Source organism: Stegostoma tigrinum, chromosome 32, assembly GCF_030684315.1.
Source record: "Stegostoma tigrinum isolate sSteTig4 chromosome 32, sSteTig4.hap1, whole genome shotgun sequence".
Lineage (NCBI taxonomy): Eukaryota > Metazoa > Chordata > Chondrichthyes > Orectolobiformes > Stegostomatidae > Stegostoma > Stegostoma tigrinum.
Window position 1 is genome coordinate 24,698,496 of NC_081385.1, and position 26,992 is coordinate 24,725,487.

The 26,992-nt window shown below is 40.6% G+C and overlaps 1 protein-coding gene across 6 annotated transcripts in view; it reads right to left on the minus strand.

Moving 5' to 3' along the window:
* LOC125466978 (otoancorin-like) overlaps nt 1–26,992 on the minus strand; it is a 193,311-nt gene that overhangs the window by 61,494 nt on the left and 104,825 nt on the right. For all 6 annotated transcript variants that reach the window (XM_048562225.2, XM_048562230.2, XM_048562228.2 and 3 more), the window contains 6 exons: nt 18,389–18,494; nt 15,721–15,755; nt 10,966–11,132; nt 10,141–10,310; nt 5,205–5,323; nt 2,165–2,301 (listed from right to left, as the gene is read on the minus strand). In XM_048562225.2, the coding sequence (XP_048418182.1) occupies nt 2,165–2,301; nt 5,205–5,323; nt 10,141–10,310; nt 10,966–11,132; nt 15,721–15,755; nt 18,389–18,452 (692 nt within the window). In that variant the 5' untranslated portion in view covers nt 18,453–18,494. The remainder of the gene's footprint in view (nt 1–2,164; nt 2,302–5,204; nt 5,324–10,140; nt 10,311–10,965; nt 11,133–15,720; nt 15,756–18,388; nt 18,495–26,992) is intronic.

The following is a 26,992-nucleotide window of genomic DNA, read 5'->3' on the forward strand; positions in this document are numbered from 1 at the left end:
TGGTTAGAAACATGCATGCTATTAAAACTGAGAACATTTAGGTCCTCAAATTTATGGAGAAGTTAATGTCAGCAGAGGTAAAAAGGACTCATTGAATTTTTACCATGGATCTTGGCTAAAAAGCTGTCAGTTTATGATAACACTGAAGATTTGAGCCATGGGGTGTACTTTGTTGTGGACTTGAGTTTCTATATTGAATATTTTTGGTTAACAATTGAAACTTTGATTGGCTGTGTGTTTTAGATCTTGCTCATTGTCTTTGGTATTTCGATAGCTTGTTTTTTTTTGTTCTTCATTTCTTCTATTGTGTAATGAACTTCAGTTCTGTTCTTAAAGAAGTGAACAGCCTTCTCTGAATCTTTGAGGTGGAGATGCAGATGTTGGACTGAAGTGGACAAAGTCAGAAGTCACATGACAACAGGCTATAGCCCAACAGGTTTATTTGAAATCACAAGCTTTCAAGTGGCTGCTGTTTCGTCAGATGAAGTGGCCCAAAGAAGTAGCAGCGCTCTGAAAGCTTGTGATTTCAAATAAACCTGTTAGGCTATAACTTGGTGTCATGTGACTTCTGATTCTGTGCATCTTCTCAGCGATTAACCAGCATGTGAAGGAACTAAATAAACAGAACACCAAAAATGCCTGGAAAGACTCCATTCCATTCTCCCACTTCCTTAGTCTCCATCGTATGTGTTTTGCTGAGGTCAACTTCAACAAGGGAGCCCCTGAAACATTCACCTTCTTCCTTAACTGAGGATTCCCCAGGATCGTTGTCAACAGGACCCTCAACAATAACCAACCCATCTCCTGCATTTCTGCCTTCACCCCTCTCTTTCCTCCCCTAAAGTGAAGGGATTCCCTTTGCCCTTACTTACCATCCCACCAACATCCACATCCAGAGGATCATCAGACATCATTTCCAGTGAGATGCCACCACCAGAAATATATTGTCCTCCCCTCCCTTGTCCGCCTTTGCAGGGACCATTCCCTCTGGGACACCCCAGCTCATTTTTCCTTCACTCCTAACACTCCCTACAGCACCACGGCACCTTCCCCTGCAACTGAAGAATGTGTAACATCTGCCCACATTTACCTCCTCCTTCCTTAGTATCCAAGGACCCAAATATTCCTTCCAGATGAGGCAGCACATTACTTGCACTTCTCCCAATCTAGTCTACTGCATTCACTGCTCACTTTGGGGAAACGAAGCATAGACTGGGTGGCCACTTTGCAGAATATGTATGTTCTTCCTGCAACAAAGACCCTGAGCTACTTGTTTTCTGCCACTTTAGCACACCACCTTGTTATCTGGCTAACATCCCGTCACAGGCTTGCTACAGTATTCCACTGAAGCTCATTACAAGCTGGAAGGATAATCCCTCATCTTCCACTTCGGAACCCTGCAGCCCACCAGACTCTATATCAAGTTCAATAATTTTAGGGCTTGAGCTCTCCCATGTCCTAGCCTACTACATCACATACCAGCCCTTGTTATCACATGGTCTACCATTGCCCGCTGTTTATTGTTAGTCGCTAACAGTTTCTATTAACAGCTGTTCACCCTCCTAGCCAGACTGTTATCCACTCCTTTGTCTGTCCAACTGTTCTTCTCTCGCTTTTGGCTCTAGCCCAACCTATTGGTTACTTTTGACCCCTTCCCCCCATCCTATTTTCTGCACGTAAACTGACATTTTATGAGTGATAATCTACTCTGAGGAAGGGTCACTGGACCTGACATGTTAACTCTGATTTTCTCTTTGCAGATGCTGCCAGATCTGCTCAACTTTTCCACCAATTTCTGTTTTTGCTCCTGATTTACAGCATCTACAGTTCTTTTGGTTTTTACCAAAACACTGATGTCTTGCTGATTTGTAATCTTTACTGAAATGTTTGCATTGCCTAGGACACTGCCATCATGTAAAAATAACAACCATTTCATTCTTGAGAAAAAGGAAAATCCTTAGGAACATTGCCATGGAGAAAACATGGTGTTGATGCACTTTCGAGGGAATGATAATTACAATGTGCACTTGAAAACAGAAATCAAGGAAAAACAATGTGATTTTTAACAATGTGCAATCTGTATCCGTATAAATACCCAGGCATATTACACATTGTTAAGCTTTTGCTAAAAAGCTGTAAATTGAAAAATAGTTGATATCCTTACTTAGCGATTACTGTTTCATTCTTGGTGTCAACATCAGCGCAATTATCCAGTCCATTAAAAAATATGTGAGCTTGTACAGGTGTGAGATCAAACAGCTTTTCCAAAAGGTCAGAGGAAGACTTGAAGAGCTGACATACCTGCAAATAGTCACATTTAAAATATTTGAGGCAAAATTGATAATGCAACATGCTCAAACAAAATGGCATTACAGTGGTGTTGTAATGTGAAAAATATTTTCCATGATAAAACAAAATGACCAAACATTGATTTGCTTCATTTCCTGGCTGGAAGTCATAAGTTCACAGTGACTGGCTCCTAATCAGTGACATTTGGGAGCCGTTTAAAAATTCTCATATTTCTTTCACTGCTTTAAGTTCAAACACATTATCAAGTGAACAGGTCATAAGCATAAGGAAACAAGTCAGAAAGTGATTTCTTTATGATGCTCATACAGGCAGTCAAGTCATTCAGCATAGTTAACAAGTGAAAGAAAACTGAAGAACGGAAACGTTAAAAGAATAAAATATATTTCCTAATCTTTAGGATTTGGAATTTAACACAATTTAATGCATACATTCAACAAAATTTAACAGTTGATGCATCACATTAAAATAAAAAATACTAAGTTCGATCATCATAATTGTGCCAAAATGCATTCCATCAGTCACTTCATGGTCCTTGTCATTGCCCATAGCAAATCATAACTGGGCAATCTTTAGATGAAGTAGAAGGAGATGGGAGGAGAGAATTGGACTCGCTATGTTGATGCAATGCAGGTTCTCTTTTTGTGCCTTGTTTTCTACCTCTTTGTTTAGATTACTATGAGATTGCTGTATATACAGTGATAATGTTCACTGTTGATATGAATTAATCACCTTGATATTATGTCCTTTCCCTGTGGTGCTGCAGCACATCCATTAGAAGCAAGGTGCAATTGTGAGTGAAGTTTCTTTTAAGCAAATGTTGTAGGAATTTATAATAGAGGAAATGGAGGGGAATTTTTTTTATTGTTGTTAGCTTCTGGCCAAGTGCATACTGGAAGTCAAGACCAAATATAATCTTCATTGTCTCTCGCTACTACTGATCATTGGTGTTCCCCATTTAAACATTTGCTAATATTTAATGCAAACACCATTTGTGCAACATTTCAGTACATCAAGTAGCTTGACACCTCTGCACTGAGCAGCATTGTAACTTCCCTCATGTATCAGTATAATCCATCTCCCAAAGGTGAGTTCAACTACCTTTGACCCCAACTGTTAACAGATTCACTCTTTCAAGCCCTCTTTCGGCAACTGATAATTTCCCTACCATTTGAAACCAAGTAGAATAACTGTTGCAGGTCAACAGAGCATCAAACACAATGAGAAATCATCTATTATCTAAGAAACTTTCCATTCTTTCCTACCATGTCCTTATTCCTCTTCTATCACTTCACTTTTCTCTATCTACTTTTCATATTCAGCTCCTCTCTTCCTTTTAGCATCTTGTCTTTGCTTTTATCTTTTTGAGTCATTTCCCTAAAGTTCCTCTGCCATTTTTCTTTGCTTCTCTCTCTTCCCCTCACATTGAAAAGAAGTCCAGATTTCCCAATGGTCAGATAGTCATAGTGTAGATGGGAGCTACATGTTGGGACCCTGCAGCAATCTTTATGCAGCAAACTCCAAGGGAAATTTCTGGAATGTCAAGGATTCCTATAAGCCATTCACTTGTACCCAGCCGCCTCCAAATATAGCCATTTAAATGGGGGAATTCTACTGCAGTTACTTCAATAGTCACCTGTGAAATGTCAGACAGTTAAATATCGAGACTGCTCCTGGGTAATTATTAAACCAACTCCATCTCAGTCTGAAGCCCCCCCAGTTACACAGCCCCGACTCCTTACACCCTTTAGATCCTTAGCCAACACCCTCTCCTTGCAGCTGCCAGACGTGATATGCCCCTATCTGCAGGACTCAATACCATTCCCTATTCTCTTAGACCTGCCATCTTTATATCTACCATGCTGCAAATCTTATCACGTTGCCACCAGGAGCTGACACCTCCCAGCCTACTACCCAGCTGACAACGTACCTTCACCCATTGGCAGAACCAAGATACTCCCTTCCCACTCAGGACCTGATAATCCTTCTCCCCTGGGGACGGACACCCAGTCTCTTCCCACCCAAGGCCTAAGACAAACCAAAATATTCCAATGTATCTCCTGCCCTTGTCCATTTCAACCCTCTCCCTTGTCAGAAATAACACCACCTTCATCCAATCACCACATCATATAACCCAACCCAACATATCCTAAACACTCAAGCACTTAACTGGACATCCCAGCTTGTGCCCAGGCACCTTATGCACCTGCCACCCTAACCTCGCACTGACTTTGCATGTATGCCTTCCACAGGAGCTGTCAAAGTGGTTGCCAGCACTCCTGGGCATTTAAATCACAGGATACAGCAGCTACTGCTGTGTAAAAGGAAGCATGGTTAAACTTCCCCTGATTACCCTGCACAATGGGCACACAGGTGGGTTGAAGGTATTTCCTCCATATCTGTCAGATCAGTGATCAGATTCTCCTGCCCGAAATGTAGAACTCCTTCTTAATGTAAAACAAAAACGGGAAAACACTGGCATCATTGCCACACTCCCTCAGAAAATCATAGCCCATTGTCTTCAGTTAAATATAATCCAATTCATTGCATTTGTCTTGAACAAAATCTTTTTCATGCAGATCAATGCCAAATTTGAATATACATGTTGTTTACAAATCACAAAATTTGGAAACTATAATCATAAAATGCTAATTTACAGGAGCTCTGAAGAATCCGAGAGGCAGAGATGTTAAAAAATTCTAAAACTAATAATCTATTTGGTATAGGGTTAATAAAGGGTATGCGGTGTTCGGGAAAATCAAGTGGAAAGTGTTCAGTAAGTCAAACACAACTTGTATCAAAAATGACGAGAGATGAAATACAGGGTCTGAATAGTTCTGATGTAATTTCAAATGCAAACTGAATAGCTTTTAAAATGAATTATATCACAGTCTTACCGTATTATCATTACCCTTCGAAATGCTCTTGAGAGTAGAAGTAGGTGCTTGGACAATGAAACGCCCAAGTATGTGAAGAACATCAAGGGTGATAAAATTATGTTTGCCTTTCCCTTTCCCTGAGGGGAATAATATGGAGACAAACATTAATGATTCTGATAACATCAGCAGCCATAAAATACATGGAATTGGGCTTTGGCTTATCAATACATTATTAACACCTTCGTGTCAGGTAGGCAGTGGACTGCCTTGGGCATATGATTTTATTTGGTGATGTGAAAAATAACTCTTAACAGAGAGCATGGGGGAGACTGTGCTGTCATGTAAAGTCACTGAGTGAGCCATCCAAAGGACAAGGCGAATGCTCTGAGGACTTGAGTTCAAATTTAGCGTGTAATTGAAGCTCCATGAATAGGTCTGGAATATTAAGCTGGTCTCAGTAATGGTGACCACTGGAACACTCTTCTTTATTCATTCAGGGGACGTGGGAATCGGTGGCCGGGCCAGCATTTATTACCATGCCTAGTTGCCCTCAAGAATGTGGTGTGAGCTGCCTTCTTAAACCGCTGTAGTACATGTGCTACAGGTAAACCTACAATGCCTTCAGGGAGGGAATTCCAGGATTTTCACCCCCTGACAGTGAAGGAACAGCAATATATTTCCAAGTCAGGATAGTCAGTGGCTTGGACAGAGACTTACAAGGGGTGACGTTCCCATGTACCTGCTGCTCTTGCCTTTCCAGATGGAAATTATTTTGAGTTCAGAGGGTGTTGTCAAAGGCTTTTTGGTGAACTTCTGCAGTGCATCTTGTAGATCAGATCTGCAACTGAGTGACCGTGCTGGAGGGAGGGAATGGATGCTTGTGGTGCTAGCCAAGTGAGCTGCTTTGTCTTAAGTATCACTGGAGCTGCACCATTCCAGGCGAATAGAGAATATTCCATCATATTCTGGAATTGTGCCTTGTAGATGATGGACAAGCTCTGGGGAGTCAGGAATCGAGTTATTCGCTACCATATTCCTATCCTCTGACCTGCTTTTAAAGCTGCTGTGATTATATAGTGCGCCCAGTGGATCTATTGAGCCATATTAATCCCATGGAATTTGATAATGGTGGATTCAGTGAAGGCAGTGCAACTTAATGTCAAGTGGTGATAGTCAGATTGTTTCTTATTGGAGATGGTCATTACCTAGCATTTTGTGTGTTGCGAACATTATTTGCCACTTGTCAGTCCTAGCCTGGATATTGTCCAGAGAAAGTAGGAATTGCAGATGCTGGAGAATCTGAGATAACAAAGTGTAGAGCTGAATGAACACAGCAGGCCAAGCAGCATCAGTGGAGCAGGAAGGCTGCCGTTTCAAACCTCCTAGACCCTTCTGAAGGGTTATCTTATCTCCAACTGCTCATTGTGGTCTGGAATAATTTTATGTTGTCTTGCTGCTGGAGTCAAGTTCCTCTGCTCTTGTTATGGCAGGATGAGGATTGCTTGAAGATCTAATTTAAATTCAGACAATTGCCAGAGAGAACGAGAAGGATTCAATAATGAGATAACAGTTTCGAGGATGAAAGTGGCCTCTGTCTTGGTGGAAATTTCATCTCATTCAAAACTGGAAGAATAATAAATGGTCTAGTGATTTAGCTACAGTGAAAAAAATCAACAAAGTAGTGGCGAACTAGGGGTGAATGTCATCAGTTTTGATGTGAACAGTATGTGGTTTCAGATGATGCCACAAACATTGTAAGTAATACGCTAGCTATGAAGAGATAGATAAAAATGGAACCATGTGAGAGTAGTCCCACACAGCAATGGATGGGGATGGTTTGGTCAACCATGTGAAAGGCTGCAGGCAGGTCAAGAATGGCAGGATGGGAATTGTCACATGGATTCTTGTGAATTTGGGAAGGACACCTTTGACACTACTAAAAAGATAGAAATCTGGTTGGAGGGATTCAAACCTGAATTCTAAGAAAGATGGGAACTGATTTAGGAGGTGATGACACATTCAAGGACCTCTCATAACAGGAACAGAGGGCTGTAGATACATAATAGTTTGCATGAAAGCTTGAATAAAATGTTGTTTTGTTTTGACATGAACAGTAATGATAGCAGACTGAAAGGAGACTTGACGAGAGAAAACTGTTCACCACATCAGGGGGCTATGTTGGGCCCCAGAGTGGAAATTAGTTGGTCAGTAATTTAGTAGAAACAGGACCATGGAAAGATTGATATTATGTCTAAAATAAGTTTAGAGAGATAAAAGGCAAAAAGAGCTAAGAAAAGATCTAAGGCTAGGGAAGAAAGGAACATTATAAAAGCTTGATCAGATCAGTTAATGGAAGAGAGAAATGTCCCAGAGGTAGCTGATGAAATAATTTTATTCTTACTGATAAACAAGTCCATGAGTTCTTTATGTATCTTGATGGAACGAGGGGAGAGTTTTATTTTAAGAAACTGGTTTGCAGTTATCTTTGCATCCTGAAATTATGCTGACAAGACCAGGACCAGATAACATTTTAAGTAGGCCAGCCAGATTTGATGACACATGAATAGACCATAAATTCAGAAACTCCTCTCTGGTCTATTTCTTAAGGAATGAAGACTGTCCCAGGAGTAACAGTGAGGATGAGAAGGAGGGTGTGTGTCATTGATTACCAGGGCATGAAAGGTGGATGTAGACATATGGTTGAGCAAATTAGCACCTGTGTAAACATTGTGGCACATTGAAGACCAAAATCTGAACAGCCAGGATTTTGAAAGTTTAATGTAAGTGAGTCAGTAGCTGTTATCTTTCTGAGGAAAGATACAGTATTAAGTAAGATTAAAGTGCAAAAGGAGATATGGGTGCAGAGTGATACATGGAAATTATGAGAAACCACCTTATCAATATCTAGGTATAAGATTTTTTGTTTCAATAATTTTGACTTGATCAAGAAAGTGTGGAATTAATAACATTGTTTAGTTATGGTTAGTAGTAAAACAATTTAGGTAAAGAAAAAGATCTGTATGGCCAGGGTCAAAAGTCATTCATTTATGGTTTTATGGTGGAAATTAACATAAAATTAGACTAACAAATTTGAAAATATTTTGAGATGTAGCACTTTTCTCTGAAGATACCACTAAACTTTAGAATGGTCTGATTTTGTAACTGAAAAAATATGTTGCAGACCCATTAGTTTCTCGGTTTATTTTGAGTTTTAATTTGTTTGAGGCATCGATAGTTATTGCAGAGTTACCAATGATGCTTATAGTTAAAGGATGTTGATAGACTTCTGAGAAGACTCAGATTTATCATTTGGGATGGTATTAATCACAAGGAAGTAACACTACATGATATGGTGGTTCAGTGGTTATCGCTACAGCCTCACAGAGTCAGGGACCCAGGTTCAATTCCACCCTGAGGCAACTGTCTGTCTGGAGTTTGCATGTTCTCCCTGTGCCTGCATGGGTTTCCTGTTTCCTCCCACAATCCAAAGATGTGCAGGCTAGGTGGATTGGCCATGCTAAATTGCATGTAGTGTTCAGGGATTCATAGGCTAGGTGGGTTGCAGGGGAATCGGTCTGGTGTGGACATGTTGGAGCAAAGGGCCCTGTTGCCGTGCCGTAGGGATTCTGTAAAAGCTACACACTTGAAGGTGATGCACAAATCGTCTTCTGGCGCAACCTTATCTTAGTAAAGCTATATGAAGTTTATAAGATTAGAGTTACAAGCTGTCAGAAAAGGGGTTTTTTGAAATTATTAGAAGCAAAACGGGAGGTAAAAGGTGGAAATGTTATTATGGTGGCTATCACTTTTAAAGAAACTAATTAGGAATCAGGCATACACTGTCTAGCCAATCTGTGATTAAACACGTATTAACCAGACAATTAGACTGCAAGGCCTTTCATTAGGCACAGCTAGCAAAGTCATAGCTAGCAAAGGTTAACAAGTACTGATTTTTAGTGGTTTAGCACACAGAAAAGAAGACGAAAGATGGAGGGGATCTTCAGTCATGAGAGGTGAATGAAAGACATGGGCCTAGTCTACCAGTTTCACAGGCTGAAAAACAGAAATTGCTGGAAAATTTCAGCAGGTCTGGCAGCCGCTGTGAAGAGAAATCAGAGTTAATGTTTCAGATGATAGCTAGGAAAATGTCAGTTTTATGCAGAAGATAGGGTGGGAGGAGGGGTTCAAGAGTAAACGATAAGTGGGGATAGAGACCAAAGAGAGAGAAGAACAGTTGAATGGATAAAGGAATGGATAACTATTTGGCAAGGAGGGTGAACAGCTGTAAGTGGAAACTGTTATTGGCTAACAACCTATATTGCAGGCTGATGCCCTGAAGAGGATCAACTGAAAATGATTAATTTTATTAAGAATTGTTTCACTTGTATTGGTTTTGATAAACATAACAAATTGACTTGGGTCTTACAACTAAAATTAAAGCAAATTCTAAATCTTACAAACAATCACAACAATAGGATCGCATAAGGTTTAAGGACAAGTGAGTGGCCATTAACATTGCTCAGGGGGTTTATTTTGAAGGAGAAAAATAGGGAGGGTGGAGGCAGTGAATGCAGGAGAGAGGGTGAATTAAAAGCTGGGACGAAATTTGAAATCAGAGGAAGAAGAGTGGTTTGATGTGAAGGGTAAAGAAGGAAAGCATTGAAGATATTTCAGTAAGAGACTCCTTATTGTACTTGGGAAGGACCTAAAAGATGTTGGTTTGGAAAGAAATGTGAGAGGGACCAAACAAGTGAGGAAGCTCAAAGATGAACCAAATCCCAAGGTATAAGCTGATTATAAATGCCACAGAATAATACGGACCGAGGCGCACAAAAGGTTGATGAGAGATGATCAAACAGCAAAAGCGATAGAATCATCAGTGAGAAAGGGAAATTACACAGAAAGGCATTTTGCAGGTTTACTATGAAAACGTGCACAATTCCAGATCAGTTACCTTTTTCTGGTTTTTTACCCTGATCTTTTGATCTTCTCTCATCTTGTATGTGATCCATGGTTTTCATTCCAGAGTCTGGTGTTTTTGTGTAAATATCTTCAACCCATTTATAAATCTGCTTCCTGGTACCTGGGTTCAGGTTATCATATTTGGCATTTAGAAGACTCATCCTGCAATGAAAATTGTCAATAAAAGAAAAACAAATGAAACAGTGTGTTAAATAACAAGTGAGACAAAATATGAAAATACATTCTCAAGTTATATAGTCAGCTAATGATATGAATAATATTGTTTATTTTGTGACAATTGAAGTGAGGAAAATAATGCTTCCTTACCCAGAGGATTTGAACAATCATAAACATAAACAGAAGGTGCTTAGAGGACTTCAGAATGTGAGCAGATAATGGTAGTCTTTCACCCTTGCCCAAACTGAAAATTATAGTGTAAATTCTAGATGTGCTCTGTTAGCAAAACCCAGTCAAGAAAAGGAAGCAGTATGATTGTGAAATAAATATAGAGAGCTTTAACTATATTCTAATCAGTAGTTTCAGAGGGTCCATCATTTATCACTGAATCACATAAGACACAACAGGCCCTTTAGCCCATTGAGTCTGTACTGCCAAAACTAAACCACAATACATACTAGTCCCACTTTCCTGCACTCGGCCCACAGCCTTGAAAATGATGAATATTACTTGAATATCAAGCATTCATCCAAATATTATTTTAAAGATCAAGTTCAGAAAACAATATGATACTGAATTTTATTTTATCAACAGTGGTGCATGAAAAATGTGCCAAGGCAGAGTGACCAGCTACACTTACAGTTCCACCAAATTAGAATGAGTGACATTGAGACTGAATGTTCGGACACAGCCTGGGCTCAGATCGCTGATATTCTCATAAAAGTCGTTGATGTAATCTGAGATATTTCCTGGGTCAGTAAGGTTGTTCCTTAGATCGATTTCCCATCCTTGACATCTTCCTGCACCCTACAAGATCAAAAGTTTCAAAGCATTCAATGGACAAGCTTCTGAAATATATCTAGAAAGGCAAGAGCAGTATAATACCATAGCCAATCCAGTATTCAGTGTGACCCTTGGTCTAGATGGTTATAACAATGTTGTACTGCAGAATAATGTACAGTTTGAGTTCTGATTACACTCAACTGTTAATAACAAGGCCTTTCTACTATTTGTTCAGGTTCTCTGACAAGCCTACAACAGGTGAGAGGGAGAATTTGTAAGCATCGCAAACCCTCAGAGTGAAAGCAGAGCTTTTTCATGCTAGTTTACATGCTGGCAATCCTCTGCACCACCAGACAATCAACTGCTCTTTATATGTGAGACACAGACCAGCAGCAGGATATTTGAGCAGTGCAACTGATCTTAAACCACTCCTTCTATTACTGAGGAATGATTAGAATTAGAAGTCTGGCTGATTATCTCCAACCCAATGTAACAAACTTGGCACTGACGTGGTACTGAACTTCTTGAGAAGGTTTATTTTCTCAAAGCATAAGTTAAATCAAAAATTCATTTAAAATGAAGATGTTTCAAATTTATTTGTAGTTCATGGGGAAGACATCTTTCCTCCTTGCCTTGTACTCAGTCATGGAAGCTTTTTAACCAACTCAGTTATCGGGGAATTGGCATTTGAAAATTTAATTATATCCTTCTAAATAAAACATGACGAGAATTCACTTTTCTGGAGAAATAAGTCACTGAAGTGCAATACAATAAAATCTAATAAAAATTTAACCTGAGTACTACAACTTTCCAAGATTGTTTCTGAATGTTTTTTTCATGAAAATGTACTTGCTATCAAGTTAGTCATAGAGCTGTACATTGTTTATACACAAGGTTTCCACTTACATAATTCAAATCATCAACAGGTTTGTGGATAGCTATTATTATCTTATTAAACATGCTGGAGTTTTCCTGACTTTATAAAGACTATAATTACCAAACAAGCATTTACTGTTGCAACATTGTAATCACGACATGATGATCAATAAAGACAGATAAAAAAAATGCAGGACTGCAAATAGATCACATGCAGGTCCAGATGCCATTAAGAATTAAAGTGTGGACCTTTATTTGTAATGTAAACCACATTTGTGCCTTTTATTTTACAGGTTCAAGACCCGTCAAACTTTTTTAAAGGGTTATGTATTAAAAAGAAACATTTTCACTCTGAAGCATCTTGAAGAAAGACAACTGAAGATTGGGAAGCTCACCTTTCAGTCCTGACTGAGGTCTCTGTCTCATTAAGCCTGCCTTTGCATTGATTTGCAGCACACCAAAAAAGTCCCTTTCTATAAATTTCATATTTCTAGTCATCCCTCTCCAAATCAGCCATTTCCTCAAGTACAGCTATATTATTCACGAAACTAGCATTCTCTCAATGCATGCAAGAGGTCCGGGTCTCATGTCCTCTACGTCACAAGCCTATTTACTCCAAAATCAGTAACATCATCCTCATCCTTCCCAAAAAAAGTCTGCTCTTGCTGAACCCCTCATTCATACCTTTGTTACAATCAGGCTTGGCCATTTCAGTGATCTCTGACCCATTTTCCAACCCTCACTCATTATCATTATTTGGAGATGCTGGTGTTGGACTGGGGTGAACAAGGTCAGAAATAAGGTGACACCAGGCTATAGTCCAACTGGTTTACTTGAAACCATAAGCTTTTAGAGCATAGCTGGTTCACGAGGTGAAGTAAGACAGTCATGCACAGGCACAGAATTTATAGGCAGAGAGATTCACACAGAGAGATCAAAAGGTCTTACGAATGGTGTGAGTGGAATGTCAAATAATAAGTCTCTGCAGGTGATCAAAAGTGTCAGACAGTGTGAGTAAAGTATCAACAGCTGAATAACAAGCAAAGGCATGACCTATAATCTGATCAAATAAGGCAGAGAGATAATTACAAAACATGAAGAATAAAATGATGCTGGAGACATGCCAAATAACAAGAATACCATGATAGGTATAAGAGTCACATATCAAGGGGAGAACCAAAATAATAAGTACAACTGTACAAACTAATTAAGGTGGAGAGATTTTAGCAGTTTATCAAAGTGACGGTGCCAAAACAGGACAATTTGGAAGATTTTACTGATATGGAGCAGTGGGGTGGGGTCACATGTAGCATGACATGAACCCAAGATCACGGTTGAGGTCGTCTTCATGTGTATGGAACTCAGCTGTCAGTTTCTGTTCTGTGATTGTGTGTTGTTGTGTGTCTCAAACGCCACCTTGGAGGATGCTTACTCGAAGATTGGAGGCTAAACATCCGTGACTGCTGAATTGTTCCCCGTTGTGGGGGAGCATTCCTGTCTGGTGATTGTTGTGTGGTATCCATTCATTCAAGCCAAGTAAAAACCACCAAATTGCCTGATTCCTCCAGTAGCTGCATGTGGGCCTGTCACCGTCCAGTCTGTGTTACATGTCAGCTTGTAACCCCAAAAATGGATAAGAGGTCACTTAAACAAGGGAATTAATGTACCTGGTTGAGGGGCATGACAAGTTTGAAGTTTGCAGAGAGTGTGGTCCATTGAGAGTCCCTTGTCTGCCCATTTTTCTAACCACCCTGCTTCCTGCCCCTAGGACCACCACTCCAAAAAGCCCACCAATAGCCACATTACTTATTTATGACCAGGTCTTCTGTGATCCTGGGCTTTTAGTTTTCTGCCAACACCATGATATCCTCAGTGGCAATGGTGGGCACAACAGCTCTCTGACTGGTAGTTCACACTTGGCAGGGCTTCCACTTTCCAGATTAATTATTCCAGGCCAGGGCACACCAGTGGTCCCACAAGTGCATGATTGGCACACAGTTTGCACATGTCCCAGAGGAGAGGCAACACAGTCTTTCACTTGCTGCACAATCAGCAGCCAAAACCCATATCCAAAACAAGTGTGCAATTCCTCCTGCACAACAAGCCCGTTCCGAACTTACTCTGATCTTTTGTGCAATCTCCTGACCATTATCTCATGATTGCCTTCAACCATTTTAGCCATTCACTCTAGAATTTCCTAAAGTTCATCCCTCCATCCTCAGCATCTCCAGCTCCTCACCACCCTACATCTCTTTGAAAATATATCTTTAATTTGGTGTTAATTTTCTGAACTATTCCTCTGCAGAGTATAATGGGACATTTTTCATTGTAGAAGTTGCAAAGTAAATGTCAAATACTACCAAATATTTGATTGATTTAAAGGCCTCTGGATAAATTAAGGATGATGATACCATTAACAGCATGACTAAGATGTAAAGAGAATATTGGCCTCTGGGTTGATCCCTGTTCTGTGCTGATCTTAGTCAAGACAGCAATTGTGATGCTACAGCAATTTACAATGACCCTGTTGATATTTCATTCATTCATGGGAAGTGGGAATTGTTAGCTGGGCTAGTATTTCCTGCCTATCCATAGCTACCCTCAAGAAGGTGAGGAGGAGCTCCATCCTTAAACTGTTGCCAGTCCATGTGCTATTGGTGCGCCAACAATGTCATTAGGGAGAGAATTCCAGGATTTTGACCCAGAGACCTTGAAGAAACACTGATAGATATCCAAGTCAGCACAGTGACTGGCTTGAAGGTTAAGGGTAAGAAAATATCAGTCAGAAAATCCCTATTCCTATGTCAGTTATATGAGCTGCGACGTTCATATCTGTTGATATCTGACAATCAGAATTGATTTTAGTCTTAAGAATCATCTCTGAATGTTGTTCAAGTTTAAATATGAAGAATGACCAGTCATAAGGTTCTACCTGATGATGCAAATATGTGTAAACAGTACCTTCAGGGGAAACAGAAAACATAAATGAAGATTTAACTAGAGTAGGGGAGCGAGGATCCAATGACTATTCGGTTCCCTCCAGTAAAAGACGCCTTCATAATTGAGTCATACAACACAGAAGAAACCCTTAGGTTCATTGGTTCAGTACCAACCTATCGACACTAGTTCTACTTTATGGCCCATAAGCCTTGAATGTTATAACATTTCAAGTGCTCATTGACATACATTTTAAAAGGATGTGAGGTTTCCCACCTCTACTACTCTCCGAGACAGTATAATCCACATTCCCCACCACCTTTTGTGTAAAAATAATTTCCTCAAAGCTCCTCAAAATGATCTGCGTTCTTGTTATCGGTCCAGCTACTAAGTGGAACAGTTGCTTCCAATCCACCATATTCCCATCCCTCATAAATCTCACACACTTCAATCAGGTTGCCACTAGGTCTTCTCAGTTCTAAACCAAACAACATGAACCTATCCAGCCTCATGTTTGTTAAGAGGGTGCATTCTGCCCAGCATTCACCGAGCTACATTGATTCTGGAGTCCTTCATTCTTAATGTTAATTGACCATAAATGCAAAGTTCAGGATTGATTATTGTCCAGTATATCACTTTATTGAGTGATCCAACCAGATTTTGGTACCAATGAAAAGGAGATACTACCTTGAGGGACTTAACAAAATGGACACTGTGGCGATCAAAATTATTTGTGCCTGTGCTGTTTCTAATATAATTTTCTATTCATTGTGTAAAATTTATCATGCATTGTTTTTACCTGTTTGAAATCTTTACCATTTCCTCCACGCATCCCTTTCAATGTTAAACAAAAAGCAAATGTTAATAAATCTGTAAATAACTTTAAAACTATTTATGCACTGATACATAACACATTGATAACACATGAACACATGAAAAAATTAAAACTGAGTTTCATGTTGAAAAAATTCAGAGATTCTTTAATCTTCCCATCTAGATTTTAAGTAACAAATGGAGTATTCTTTAAATCCTGTGGCAGTTTGATAGATGATAACGTGCAGTTTGAGGACTGGATAGAAGTTTGTAGATTATTCCAGTTAGCCGCACTTGGGCTGCAGAAATCAACTGTTGATGATAACATCTACCATAAACAAAACAAATATACTCTGAGCTCAGTAAAAAATGAAAGAAAAATACCCAGAGCTCTTACCTTTAAAACTGGTGCAAAATTTATATCAGAATAAATATACTCTGAACACAGATTGCCATCAGCACCAAAGTAAATTCAGCTTCCTCCTAGTTAGCTATTTTTAAAATTTGAGGCTCATACTATAATGTTAGTCTACTGCAGTATCGCCCTATCATATTCTGGAAAATATAATCTCAAAATGCAAGTATAAATCACCTTTTAAATTTATACTTTGCCAGAAATTGCTTAAGAATGTTTCATTCTGATCAGCTGCCATAAACTAAATGGAGATTGGCAGAAAACCCCAGTGGAGTTTCCATTAAAGCTATTATGGCCAATTGGAGAAACCACAAGGATACCCTTTACGTTTGCATCTGTTCATCCTTGATATTTTGCACTTTTATCGCCATCTGGCTCAAGATGTTTCTGGATTAATTTAATTTATCAATGTGCCTGTGATTCTTTCCAGTGATGTTTTACAAATCTAACTGTGCAACTCCAGTTACGATGGCACACTCGCCCACTTATTGAAAGCTGTTTACAAACACATTTTTTTGTCCTTTTTTAATGCCGAATTTCAACCCTTCCCTTCTCTACTCAAGGTGCTGAGTCTTCACTGGACCTGGTTGCAAGCATCCTAATTGTTCTCCCATTCTTTTCCAAATTGTAAGCTTAAACATATAATGTAGCATGATATAGTAAGATTGACAAAGAAATCAAAATCAGTTTGGATCCCAATCTCACAAACGCTGACATTGACACACTTTCAGCAGGAGTTGCCAGATTGTAGTTAAGAGGATGTAGCAAGGATGATTGAACCTAAGTCAGTTTGCTAGCATGTGCATACATACATTTGAACATACAAATTAAGATCAATAATAGGTAATTAAAACTTTCGAGTCTGCTCCACCATTCAATAAGATCATGCCTGATCTAACAATGGCCTCAATCTACTTTCCTGTCTACCTCTCATACTCTTTGACTCCCGTGATGGTCAAGAATCTATCTATCTTTCCCTTAAAAATATATTGATTGGTCCACCACTTGTTGGGAAAGAGAGTTGCATATACTCACAACTCTTGAAAAAACTCCTCATCTCAATGTTAAATGGGACATCCTGGTTTCTTTTACAAAGAGAAACATTCTTTCAGAATTCACCTGTAAATAGCATCAGAATCTTACATTTTCTGATAAAATCCCTCCTTGTTCCTCTAAGCTTCAATGACCTCATCACCTGAGTTGAATGAATTTGTTCTGCAATGCTTCTAATATAATTGTCAGGTGAACATTCACAGACCTAGAAGTGAACCCAGATCCTGTTTCCATTTTCTAGAACTAATATGGCTTGAGATACATCAGAGCATAGAAATGGGATCATTTTCAGGCTTTTTGTTAATGTTACCATTATTCTGTGTGGAATGCTTAGATCTTAACAAGAACGAAAGAAACAAAAGGGTCATTTTTTTTATTAATTAGCATTGGTTTTGTCAGACAATTTATCCAAAATGCTAAAGATCAAATCATTTCAAATTTATTCAAATTTCAGACAAATATATTTGTGTACTGAGAAACATAGCCTCTTCCATGATCCAGGTAAATTGGTTTAAATAATAATTTGTTCTACTTTTGCATTTAATCAAAATCCTTGTCACTATTAAAAGTGTTAATTTTATGCAGTTTAATTAAGATAGCTGAAAATGGGTTAAATCACAAAAGCAAGCATTTTAGTCAGTGTCTAGCCTTCAACAAATGGAAAAACAAATTTTACATCACCGAACATTACTTTTTTTAAGACTTACGAAACCATTTGCTGGCTTTATTGATGTACAGTAATCAGTTTTGAGCAAATTATTCTTGGAATGTAAGTACTTTTAAAAGACTTCAAATTGCCATCAGGAAATCCTCTTCTTGAATGCGCCTGAGTTCTTGCTAGGCCATTTTAGACTGCCATAGTGAGCCAACCACATTTTTTTATATCTGGATTCACATCTGAATGAGTATAATGGTAAATATCCTTTCCTGGAGAACATGAATGGGCATTTACAGGTTTTGAGGTCACAATTGGGGATATTAACTTTTAATTTCAGAATTGCTTAATTCAGTTTACGTTTCTAAACCGTCCTGATGATAAGCCACGTGTTGAGACTGTCAGATCTGAAACTGGAATACCTCTTATTACTGCAGAAATCATCAAACTCATTACAATTTTGTCAACTCTTAAATATTGAAAAGAACCCCAATACTGATTGAGCAGACTATGTGGCTATTATGAATTTACCTGTTGTGTGATCAATCAGGCACAAGCAGCAAATAAAAATGATGACTTGGAACTTGTGTCCCATTTTTAGTTTTGTCCAAACTTTCTTCAATATCAGCAGTGAAATCTTCAGTAAAGGGAAAGAAAAGAAAGAACATTATTGGCAAATAAATGTAGGTTTTTTTAGTTCATTTCCATAAAAAAACTCTGATATTTTTTACAAGCATGAGCAAATTTATTAATGCCTCAGAAAAAGAAAAAAATGCAGGACAATGAATGTTAAAGCAATTAACAGTCTTCAATGTTAAAATCTTGAGAATAAAAGGGTTGCATAGGTGGCATCTCTAATATATTATATGTCTAAGGTCAGATCTTCCTCTTCAAGGCAAGAATCAGAAGGTGATTATTTGCTCTGAGATTCCGCTTCTGAGAAACTGTGCTCGCCAATTCATCATATTTTTATCTAGAAGTGATGGGGACAGGCTAAAGATTGACTGAACTGGCCCTCTGTCTCCCCAAGCAGGCATTAGGCAGTAATAGAGGAGAACAAATGCCCAGCTATACTCTTGTGAAGGAATGTCTCCACTCACTAGGACATCAATCCAGTTGTCAGCATGACCATTAGGCTGCACCGCCATACTCCCACCCATATCTCATGCTCCCTCCATGCACCCATCACCTTTTCATTTACCGTTAATACATCCATGAGCTCACTATACTCCCATGACCCACGTTGTAATCTCCCATACACCTGAACTCCCTAAGTACCCTCCAAATGCATTTGTCCAGATTTTGAGTTCATGAACTGTGTACTAACACTAGACAGACTTTAAAAAAACTCAGGAAACTAATATTTCATGTCTTTCAAACCCTCTTATTCCCTTTTTACAAACTCAAAACTGAGAGTGAAGGAAGAGGGTCAAATGACACCAAGAATACCAGTACTGGGCACAAGGCTCTGCTCAGTGGAGCTGCCTTCAAAGAATGAAGTTTGGTGAGGAACCATGGGAATGGCCCTGCATGGGTAAGAGGCCTGGTCGATGCAAGGTCAGATCTGTGACATAAAAAAGTTCAGGTAGGTGTGACTGTCCTGAATAAGAGTGTGGACCATATGAAATCTACAAACGTGCAAATGGTGCAGGACCCCTTGACTGCCTTTGTGACTGTTCTGGAATGTGCGGGTTTTCGATCTCCAACAAATGTTGAAGATACCTCAGAATCTGAGGCTGACACAGCCAATGTCACTGCCTTGATGCCTTTGCCACCTGAAACGCTTCTGGTGCAGGAGGCGAGCTACTGTGTGTTACACGTTGCTCATATCCGAAGCAGATTTGGAGGAACATTATGTGGTGGTAAAACGCCCCAGGCGGAGCTACAAAAAAAAGCCAGTCTAGGTCGTGGACTTTGAGTAGGAGGAATGTAGTGATTGCAACAAGGTCAACCAGGTGGACTTCACAGAATATGGACCAGATTAATGACCCCAATCAGGGAACCCTGGCAGATGGATATAAACAGGAGTGTCAGAAGCTCTAAATAAAAACCAAAAGAAATGCAGATGCTGCAAATCAGGAGCAAAAACAGCAGTTGCTAGAAAAGCTCAGCAGGTCTGGCAGCATTTGTGAAGAAAAACTTAGAGTTCATGTTTTGGATGCAAGTGACCCTTCCTAAGGACGTTCTGAGGAAGGGTCACCAGACCCGAACGTTAACTCTGATTTTTTTCTTCACAGATGCAGCCAGGCCTGCCGAATTTTTCCAGCAACTTTCGTTTTTATGTCAGAGGTTCTGTTCACTCTGAGAGTGGGCTCTGAAGGAGCTGGATCAGTGTCAAGGGCTCTCTACATATAAATAAAGCGTGTCTTGTTAATGGAATACCAGCCTCTGTAGAGTTATTTCAAGCACCTCCCCACCCAATCAGTCTGGATGTTATGGAGCCTGAGGATGTACTGTAACTCATATTTACCACAATCTATTCCTGGAACAACAGAGTCATGGAAACTATGTCCAAGAACACTCCGATCAGATACCTGGCCACAGCCAATTCCCTGGATTGGTATTACAGATGCCCTTGACTTACTGCGCCAGGTACCCCTGCCTAACAGGTACCTCTAATGGATTTCAGTCGGGACCCATCCACTAAGATGTTGAATTATGGCTTGCTTGTTTGCTGCACAAACAGTATGGTTGTTATACAAACTGCTGGCATGTGGTGCAGGTGTGAGATTGACATAGCACACTGTCATACAGCAAGGTGTATGACTTCTTGTCTGAGAACTGATGACCTAAAGGCTGTGTGATCATGTGACTGCACTAATGGGCAAGGCCAGGGAGGCATGCTGTGAGTGCAAAGTGAGTGAGCACCTTGAGAGCTAGCCAGTCTCCTTGAAACACAACCTGGTCCAACCTGAGAGATGCTTGCCTATTGTGTGCAAAATTTCGTTGTTGCAACTTTTCAAAGCTAGCGGTCTGAACTGAAGCACTATGCTTCCGAAGCTTCTCACAAGTGAATTGGAGAGGTCCCACGAGGGTCTTGAGATTTATCCAATGTCGGTGGATAAACTTTGTGCATAGTTAACGACATGGATTGGGCCCTGAGATGCTGTTGCATGGTGACCAACGTGAATCACAGAATTATAGAGTCCAGGAAAGGTCTTACAGCCCAGCAAGTCTGTGCCACTAAAAATACTCGAGATCCACATTCCTGCACTGGGCTCATAGAGTTGGGAGCTCTTCCAGCCAGCAATAAGTGGTACCCAATGAAAGCTGTCAGGTACCCACTCTGACTTCCATGTTGAGAATTCTTAGTACCTAGTTTGCTTGTAGTGATGGTACAATAGGAAGATAAATATTACTGAGGTGAGACATTCAAATAATAAGGCCATTGACAAGCAATAATTCCCCCTTGCATCTGCCCAGCTGAATTTATCTAAAAAAACTCGCTTCCTGTTGGTACATTTTAGTTATATTTTTCAACAAATTTTGCTACATTATAAGTTTCTATGTCCATTTTAAATTGGAACTTTCAGAATACCCTATTTGATTTCATCGAGAGATATGTATTTGCAAACCAAACGTGGGTTTTCTCATTTGAAGACATGTAACATAAGTAGGTGTGTTTCCAAGATTTTTGACCCGAATACATAACAAACAATAAATAAATGAAATGCGACTTAAACCTGTCTCCTGCATTCACAGTGACATCAAGAACCAAAGAGATGAGCTTTTGTTTTCCTGATTGTTCTCAATTAAAGCTGCAAATATATCACCAAGATTCTAGTCAAGACAGAGATGAGGCAGAAGTTCTTCTCTCAGAGTGTCATTCATGGCCAGAATTTTCTTCTGTAGAGAACAGTGGAAGCAGATGTATTGCATATGTTCAGGCATGAGTTAGACAGTTTTGATTGCCAAGAGTCAAGAGTTATTTGGGGGCAGGGAAGGAAATAATGTGAAATGAAGGGCACAAGGAGATCAGCCACAATTTTCTGAAATGGTAAAACAGGTTTAAGGAGCGGAATGTCCTACTATGTCCTTACTTGTTACATACGATTTTATGTTACATAGTCGGCACAATTTTGTAATACCAATTTCCTTACGTTACTTGTTTCATCCCTTAGAATATCCAGGTTCGCTGAGCTAATTTTCTTCTTTGCATTGACACTTGTTGCATAACTGGACTACTTCCTGAGGAGCTGGATTTAGGTGGACGACGAAAACCCTAGCCAAAAATTCAGGAGAAGAGGAGAAAACTGTTCTTTTTTTGAAACACTGGGAAGTCAACTAAGCTATGATAAAAAAGGAAGCTTTTGCAACCAGTTTCCAATTAAATTGTACATTGGCAGGCAGTACTGAAAATGAAAAAATAGGTAGGTTTTTAAAAACTACTCAGTAAGGAAATTATTCTTTCCTGTTCTTTCAAAACAGGGTATGCCTGCGTCATCAAATGCTTATTATAAAAGTAAACATCACAGACAGTAATGCCAGTATTTGCTCTCTTGCCAGTGGTGACACTGTGGCGCCTCAGTTTCATTTGCTTTCAGGTCTTCAGCTTACACTACAACACACGTGTTTACAAATGACAGAGATAATGGGAACTGCAGATGCTGGAGAATCCAAGATAACAAAGTGTGAAGCTGGATGAACACAGCAGGCCAAGCAGCATCTTAGGAGCACAAAAGCTGACGTTTTGGGCCTAGACCCTTCATCAGAGAGGGGGATAGGGTGAGGATTCTGGAATAAATAGGGAGAGAGGGGGAGGCGGACCGAAGATTGAGAGAAAACAAGGTAGGTAGAGAGGAGAGTATAGGTGAGAAGGTAGGGAGGGGATTGGTCAGTCAGGGAAGATGGACAGGTCAAGGAGGCGGGATGAGGTGGTAGGTAGGAAATGGAGGTGTGACTTGAAGTGGGAGGAAGGAATGGGTGAGAGGAAAAACAGGTTAAGGAAGCAGAGACAGGCTGGGCTGGTTTTTGGGATGCAGTGGGGGGAGGGGGCAAGCTGGGCTGGTTTTGTGATGCAGTGGGGGAGGGGAAGAACCGGGCTGGTTTTGGGATGCAGTGGGGGAAGGGGAGATTTTGAAGCTTGTGAAGTCCACATTGATACCATTGGGCTGCAGGGTTCCCAAGCAGAATATGAGTTGCTGTTCTTGCAACCTGCGTTTGGCATCATTGTGGCACTGCAGGAGGCCCATGATGGACATGCCGTCTGAAGAATGGGAGGGGGAGTTGAAATGGTTCGCGACTGGGAGGTGCAGTTGTTTGTTGCGAACCAAGCGGAGGTGTTCTGCAAAGCTGTCCCCAAGCCTCTGCTTGGTTTCCGCAATGTAGAAGAAGCCACACCGGGTGCAATGGATACAATATACCACATTGGCAGATGTGCAGGTGAACATCTGCTTGATATGGAAGGTCATCTTGGGGCCTGGGATAGGGGTGAGGAAGGAGGTGTGGGGGCAAGTGTAGCACTTCCTGCGGTTGCAGGGGAACGTGCCGGGTGTGGTGGGGTTGGAGGGGAGTGTGGAGAGGACAAGGGAGTCATGGAGAGAGTGGTCTCTCCGGAAAGCAGACAAAGGTGGGGATGGAAAAATAGCTTGGGTGGTGAGGTCAGATTGTAGATGGCGGAAGTGTCGGAGGATGACACGTTGTATCCGGAGATTGGTGGGGTGGTATGTGAGAACGAGGGGGATCCTCTGGGGGCGGTTGTGGCGGGGGCGGGGTGTGAGGGATGTGTTGCGGGAAATGCGGGAGACGCGGTCAAGGGCGTTCTCGACCACTGCAGGGGGAAAGTTGCAGTCCTTGAAGAACTTGGGCATCTGGGATGTGCGGGAGTGGAATGCGTCATCGTGGGAGCAGATGCGGCAGAGGCGGAGGAATTGGGAATAGGGGATGGAATTTTTGCAGGTGGGTGGGTGGGAGGAGGTATATTCCAGTTAGCTGTGGGAGTCAGTGGGCTTGAAATGGACATCAGTTTCTAGCTGGTTACAGGCCTCCGAAAAGTTCCAGAGATGTAGAGGAAAGGATAGCAAAAATGATTTTCGATAGGTGTGAGAGAGCCAGGGTAGTTGTCATGGGGGACTTCAACTTTCCAAATATTGACTGGAAACACTATAGTTCGAGTACTATAGATGGGTCAGTTTTTGTCCAGAGTGTGCAGGAGGGTTTCCTGACACAGTATGTAGATAGGCCAACAAGGGGCGAAGCCACATTAGATTTGGCACTGGGTAATGAGCCCGGCCAGGTGTTAGATTTGGAAGTAGGTGAGCACTTTGGTGATAGCGATCACAATTCTGTTATGTTTACTTTAGTGATGGAAAGGGATAGGTGTATACCACTGGGCAAGAGTTATAGTCGGGGAAAGGCAATTACAATGAGATTAGGCAGGATTTTGGGAGCATAGGATGGGGAAGGAAACTGCAGGGGATGTGCACATTAGAAAAGTGGAGCTTATTCAAGGAAGAGCTCCTGTGTGTCCTATCTAAGTATGTACCTGTCAGGCAGGGAGGAAGCTGTAGAGTGCGGGAGCCGTGGTTTACGAAGGAGGTGGAATCTCTGGTCAAGAGGAAGAAGAAGGCTTATGTTAGGATGAGATGTGAAGGCTCAGTTAGGGCACTTGAGGGCTACGAGGTAGCCAGGAAAGACCTAAAGAGAGAGCTGAGAAGAGCCAGGAGGAGACATGAGAATTTGTTGGTGGATAGGATCAGGGTAATCCCTAAGGCTTTCTATAGGTATTTAAGGAATAAAAGAATGATGAAAGTAAGTTTAGGCCCAGTCAACGATAGTAGTGGTAAGTTGTGTGTGGAGCAAGATGAGATAGGGGAAGCGCTAAATGAATATTTTTCAACAGTGTTCACTCTAGAAAACGGCAATGTTGTCGAGGAGAATACTGAGACACAGGCTACTAGATTAGGTGGGATTGAGGTTCACAAGGAAGAGGTATTAGAAATCCTTCAGAAGTTGAAGATAGATAAGTCCCCTGGGCCGGATGGGATTTATCCTCGGATCCTCTGTGAAGCCCGGGAGGAGATTGCTGAGCCTTTGGCATTGATCTTTAACTCGTCATTGTCTACAGGAATAGTGCCAGATGACTGGAGGATAGCAAATGTGGTTCCCCTGTTCAAGAAAGGGAATAGAGACAACCCTGGTAATTATAGACCAGTGAGCTTTACCTCAGTTGTTGGTAAAGTGTTGGAAAAGGTTATAAGGGAGAGGATTTATAATCATCTAGAAAAGAATAAATTGATTAGGGATAGTCAGCACAGTTTTGTGAAGGGAAGGTCGTGCCTCACAAACCTTATTGAGTTCTTTGAGAAGGTGACCAAACAGGTAGATGAGAGTAAACTGGTTGATGTGGTATATATGGATTTCAGCAAGGTGTTCAATAAGGTTCCCCACAGTAGGCTATTGTACAAAATGCGGAGGAATGGAATTGTGGGAGATATAGCAGTTTTGATCGGAAATTGGCTTGCTGAAAGAAGACAGAGGGTGGTAGTTGATGGGAAATGTTCATCCTGGAGACCAGTTACTAGTGGTGTACCGCAAGGGTCGGTGTTGGGTCCACTGCTGTTTGTCATTTTTATAAATGACATGGATGAGGGTGTAGAAGGATGGGTTAGTAAATTTGCAGACGACACTAAGGTCGGTGGAGTTGTGGATAGTGATGAAGGATGCTGTAGGTTGCAGAGAGACATAGATAAGCTGCAGAGCTGGGCTGAGAGATGGCAAATGGAGTTTATTGCAGACAAGTGTGAGGTGATGCACTTTGGTAGGAGTAACCGGAAGGCAAAGTACTGAGCTAATGGTAAGATTCTTAGTAGTGTAGATGAGCAGAGAGATCTCGGTGTCCATGTACACAGACCGTTGAAAGTTGCCACCCAGGTTGACAGGGCTGTTAAGAAGGCATACAGTGTTTTAGCTGTTTATTAATAGAGGGATCGAGTTCCGGAACCAAGAGGTTATGGTGAAGCTGTACAAAACTCTGGTCGGCCGCACTTGGAGTATTGTGTACAGTTCTGGTCACCGCATTATAAGAAGGATGTGGAAGCTTTGGAAAGGGTGTAGAGGAGATTTACTAGGATGTTGCCTATTATGGAGGGAAGGTCTTACGAGGAAAGGCTGAGGGACTTGAGGCTGTTTTCATTAGAGAGAAGAAGGTTGAGAGGTGACTTAATTGAAACATATGAAATAATCAGAGGGTTAGATAGGGTGGATAGGGAGAGTCTTTTTCCTAGGATGGTGACGGCGAGTACGAGGGGGCATAGCTTTAAATTGAGGGGCGAAAGATATAGGACAGATGTCAGACGTAGTTTCTTTACTCAGAGAGTAGTAAGGGAATGGAACGCTTTGCCTGCAACGGTAGTAGATTCGCCAACTTTAGGTACATTTAAGTCATTGGACAAGCATATGGACGTACATGGAATAGTGTAGGTTAGATGGGCTTGAGATCGGTATGACACGTCGGCACAACATCGAGGGCCGAAGGGCCTGTACTGTGCTGTAATGTTCTATGTTCTATGTTGTATGAAAGGAAGACATTCTTCAATTTGCAAGCAATATAATTGCTCATGTATTCAACTCTAATTTTAGCACCTTTTACATACAACTATTTATTTCAATGTTACGATTCTTCCCTGGCATATTTGACTAATTCCTGCACTTCATTTGTTTATTTTTTTCGCTCTTTATGGACGCAGTATTTTGTTTTGTTTTCAGATTTCTAAAGCTTAAGAAAAGCACAGAGAAAATACTATTGTTCAAATGGATCTCCTCGCAACAGGTTGTGAGAACTCACCACAACGCATTCCTACATGAAGTACTGTTTTCCAGCCTTTGAGGAGCTGTCAAAACATTTACGAAATGAAGGCGTAGCTCAGCTTTGAATTCATGGGGATAAATAATACATTTGTGCATGTTTATAATTCAGCACACATAAATTAGAAAATTAAGAGACTAATATACATTATTGGAGAAACTCGACTTTGCAATTTGGTTGGTGAATGAAAATCAGAAAGAATCATGATCTTTGCGTCATGCTACCCTGTATCAAATCCATCTCAGTGTCTGCCAGATGAACATGATTCATCAGTGAATATGCTGAAACTGGTTTCTCAATCCCTATTTTTGGTCCTTTAAAAACAAAAT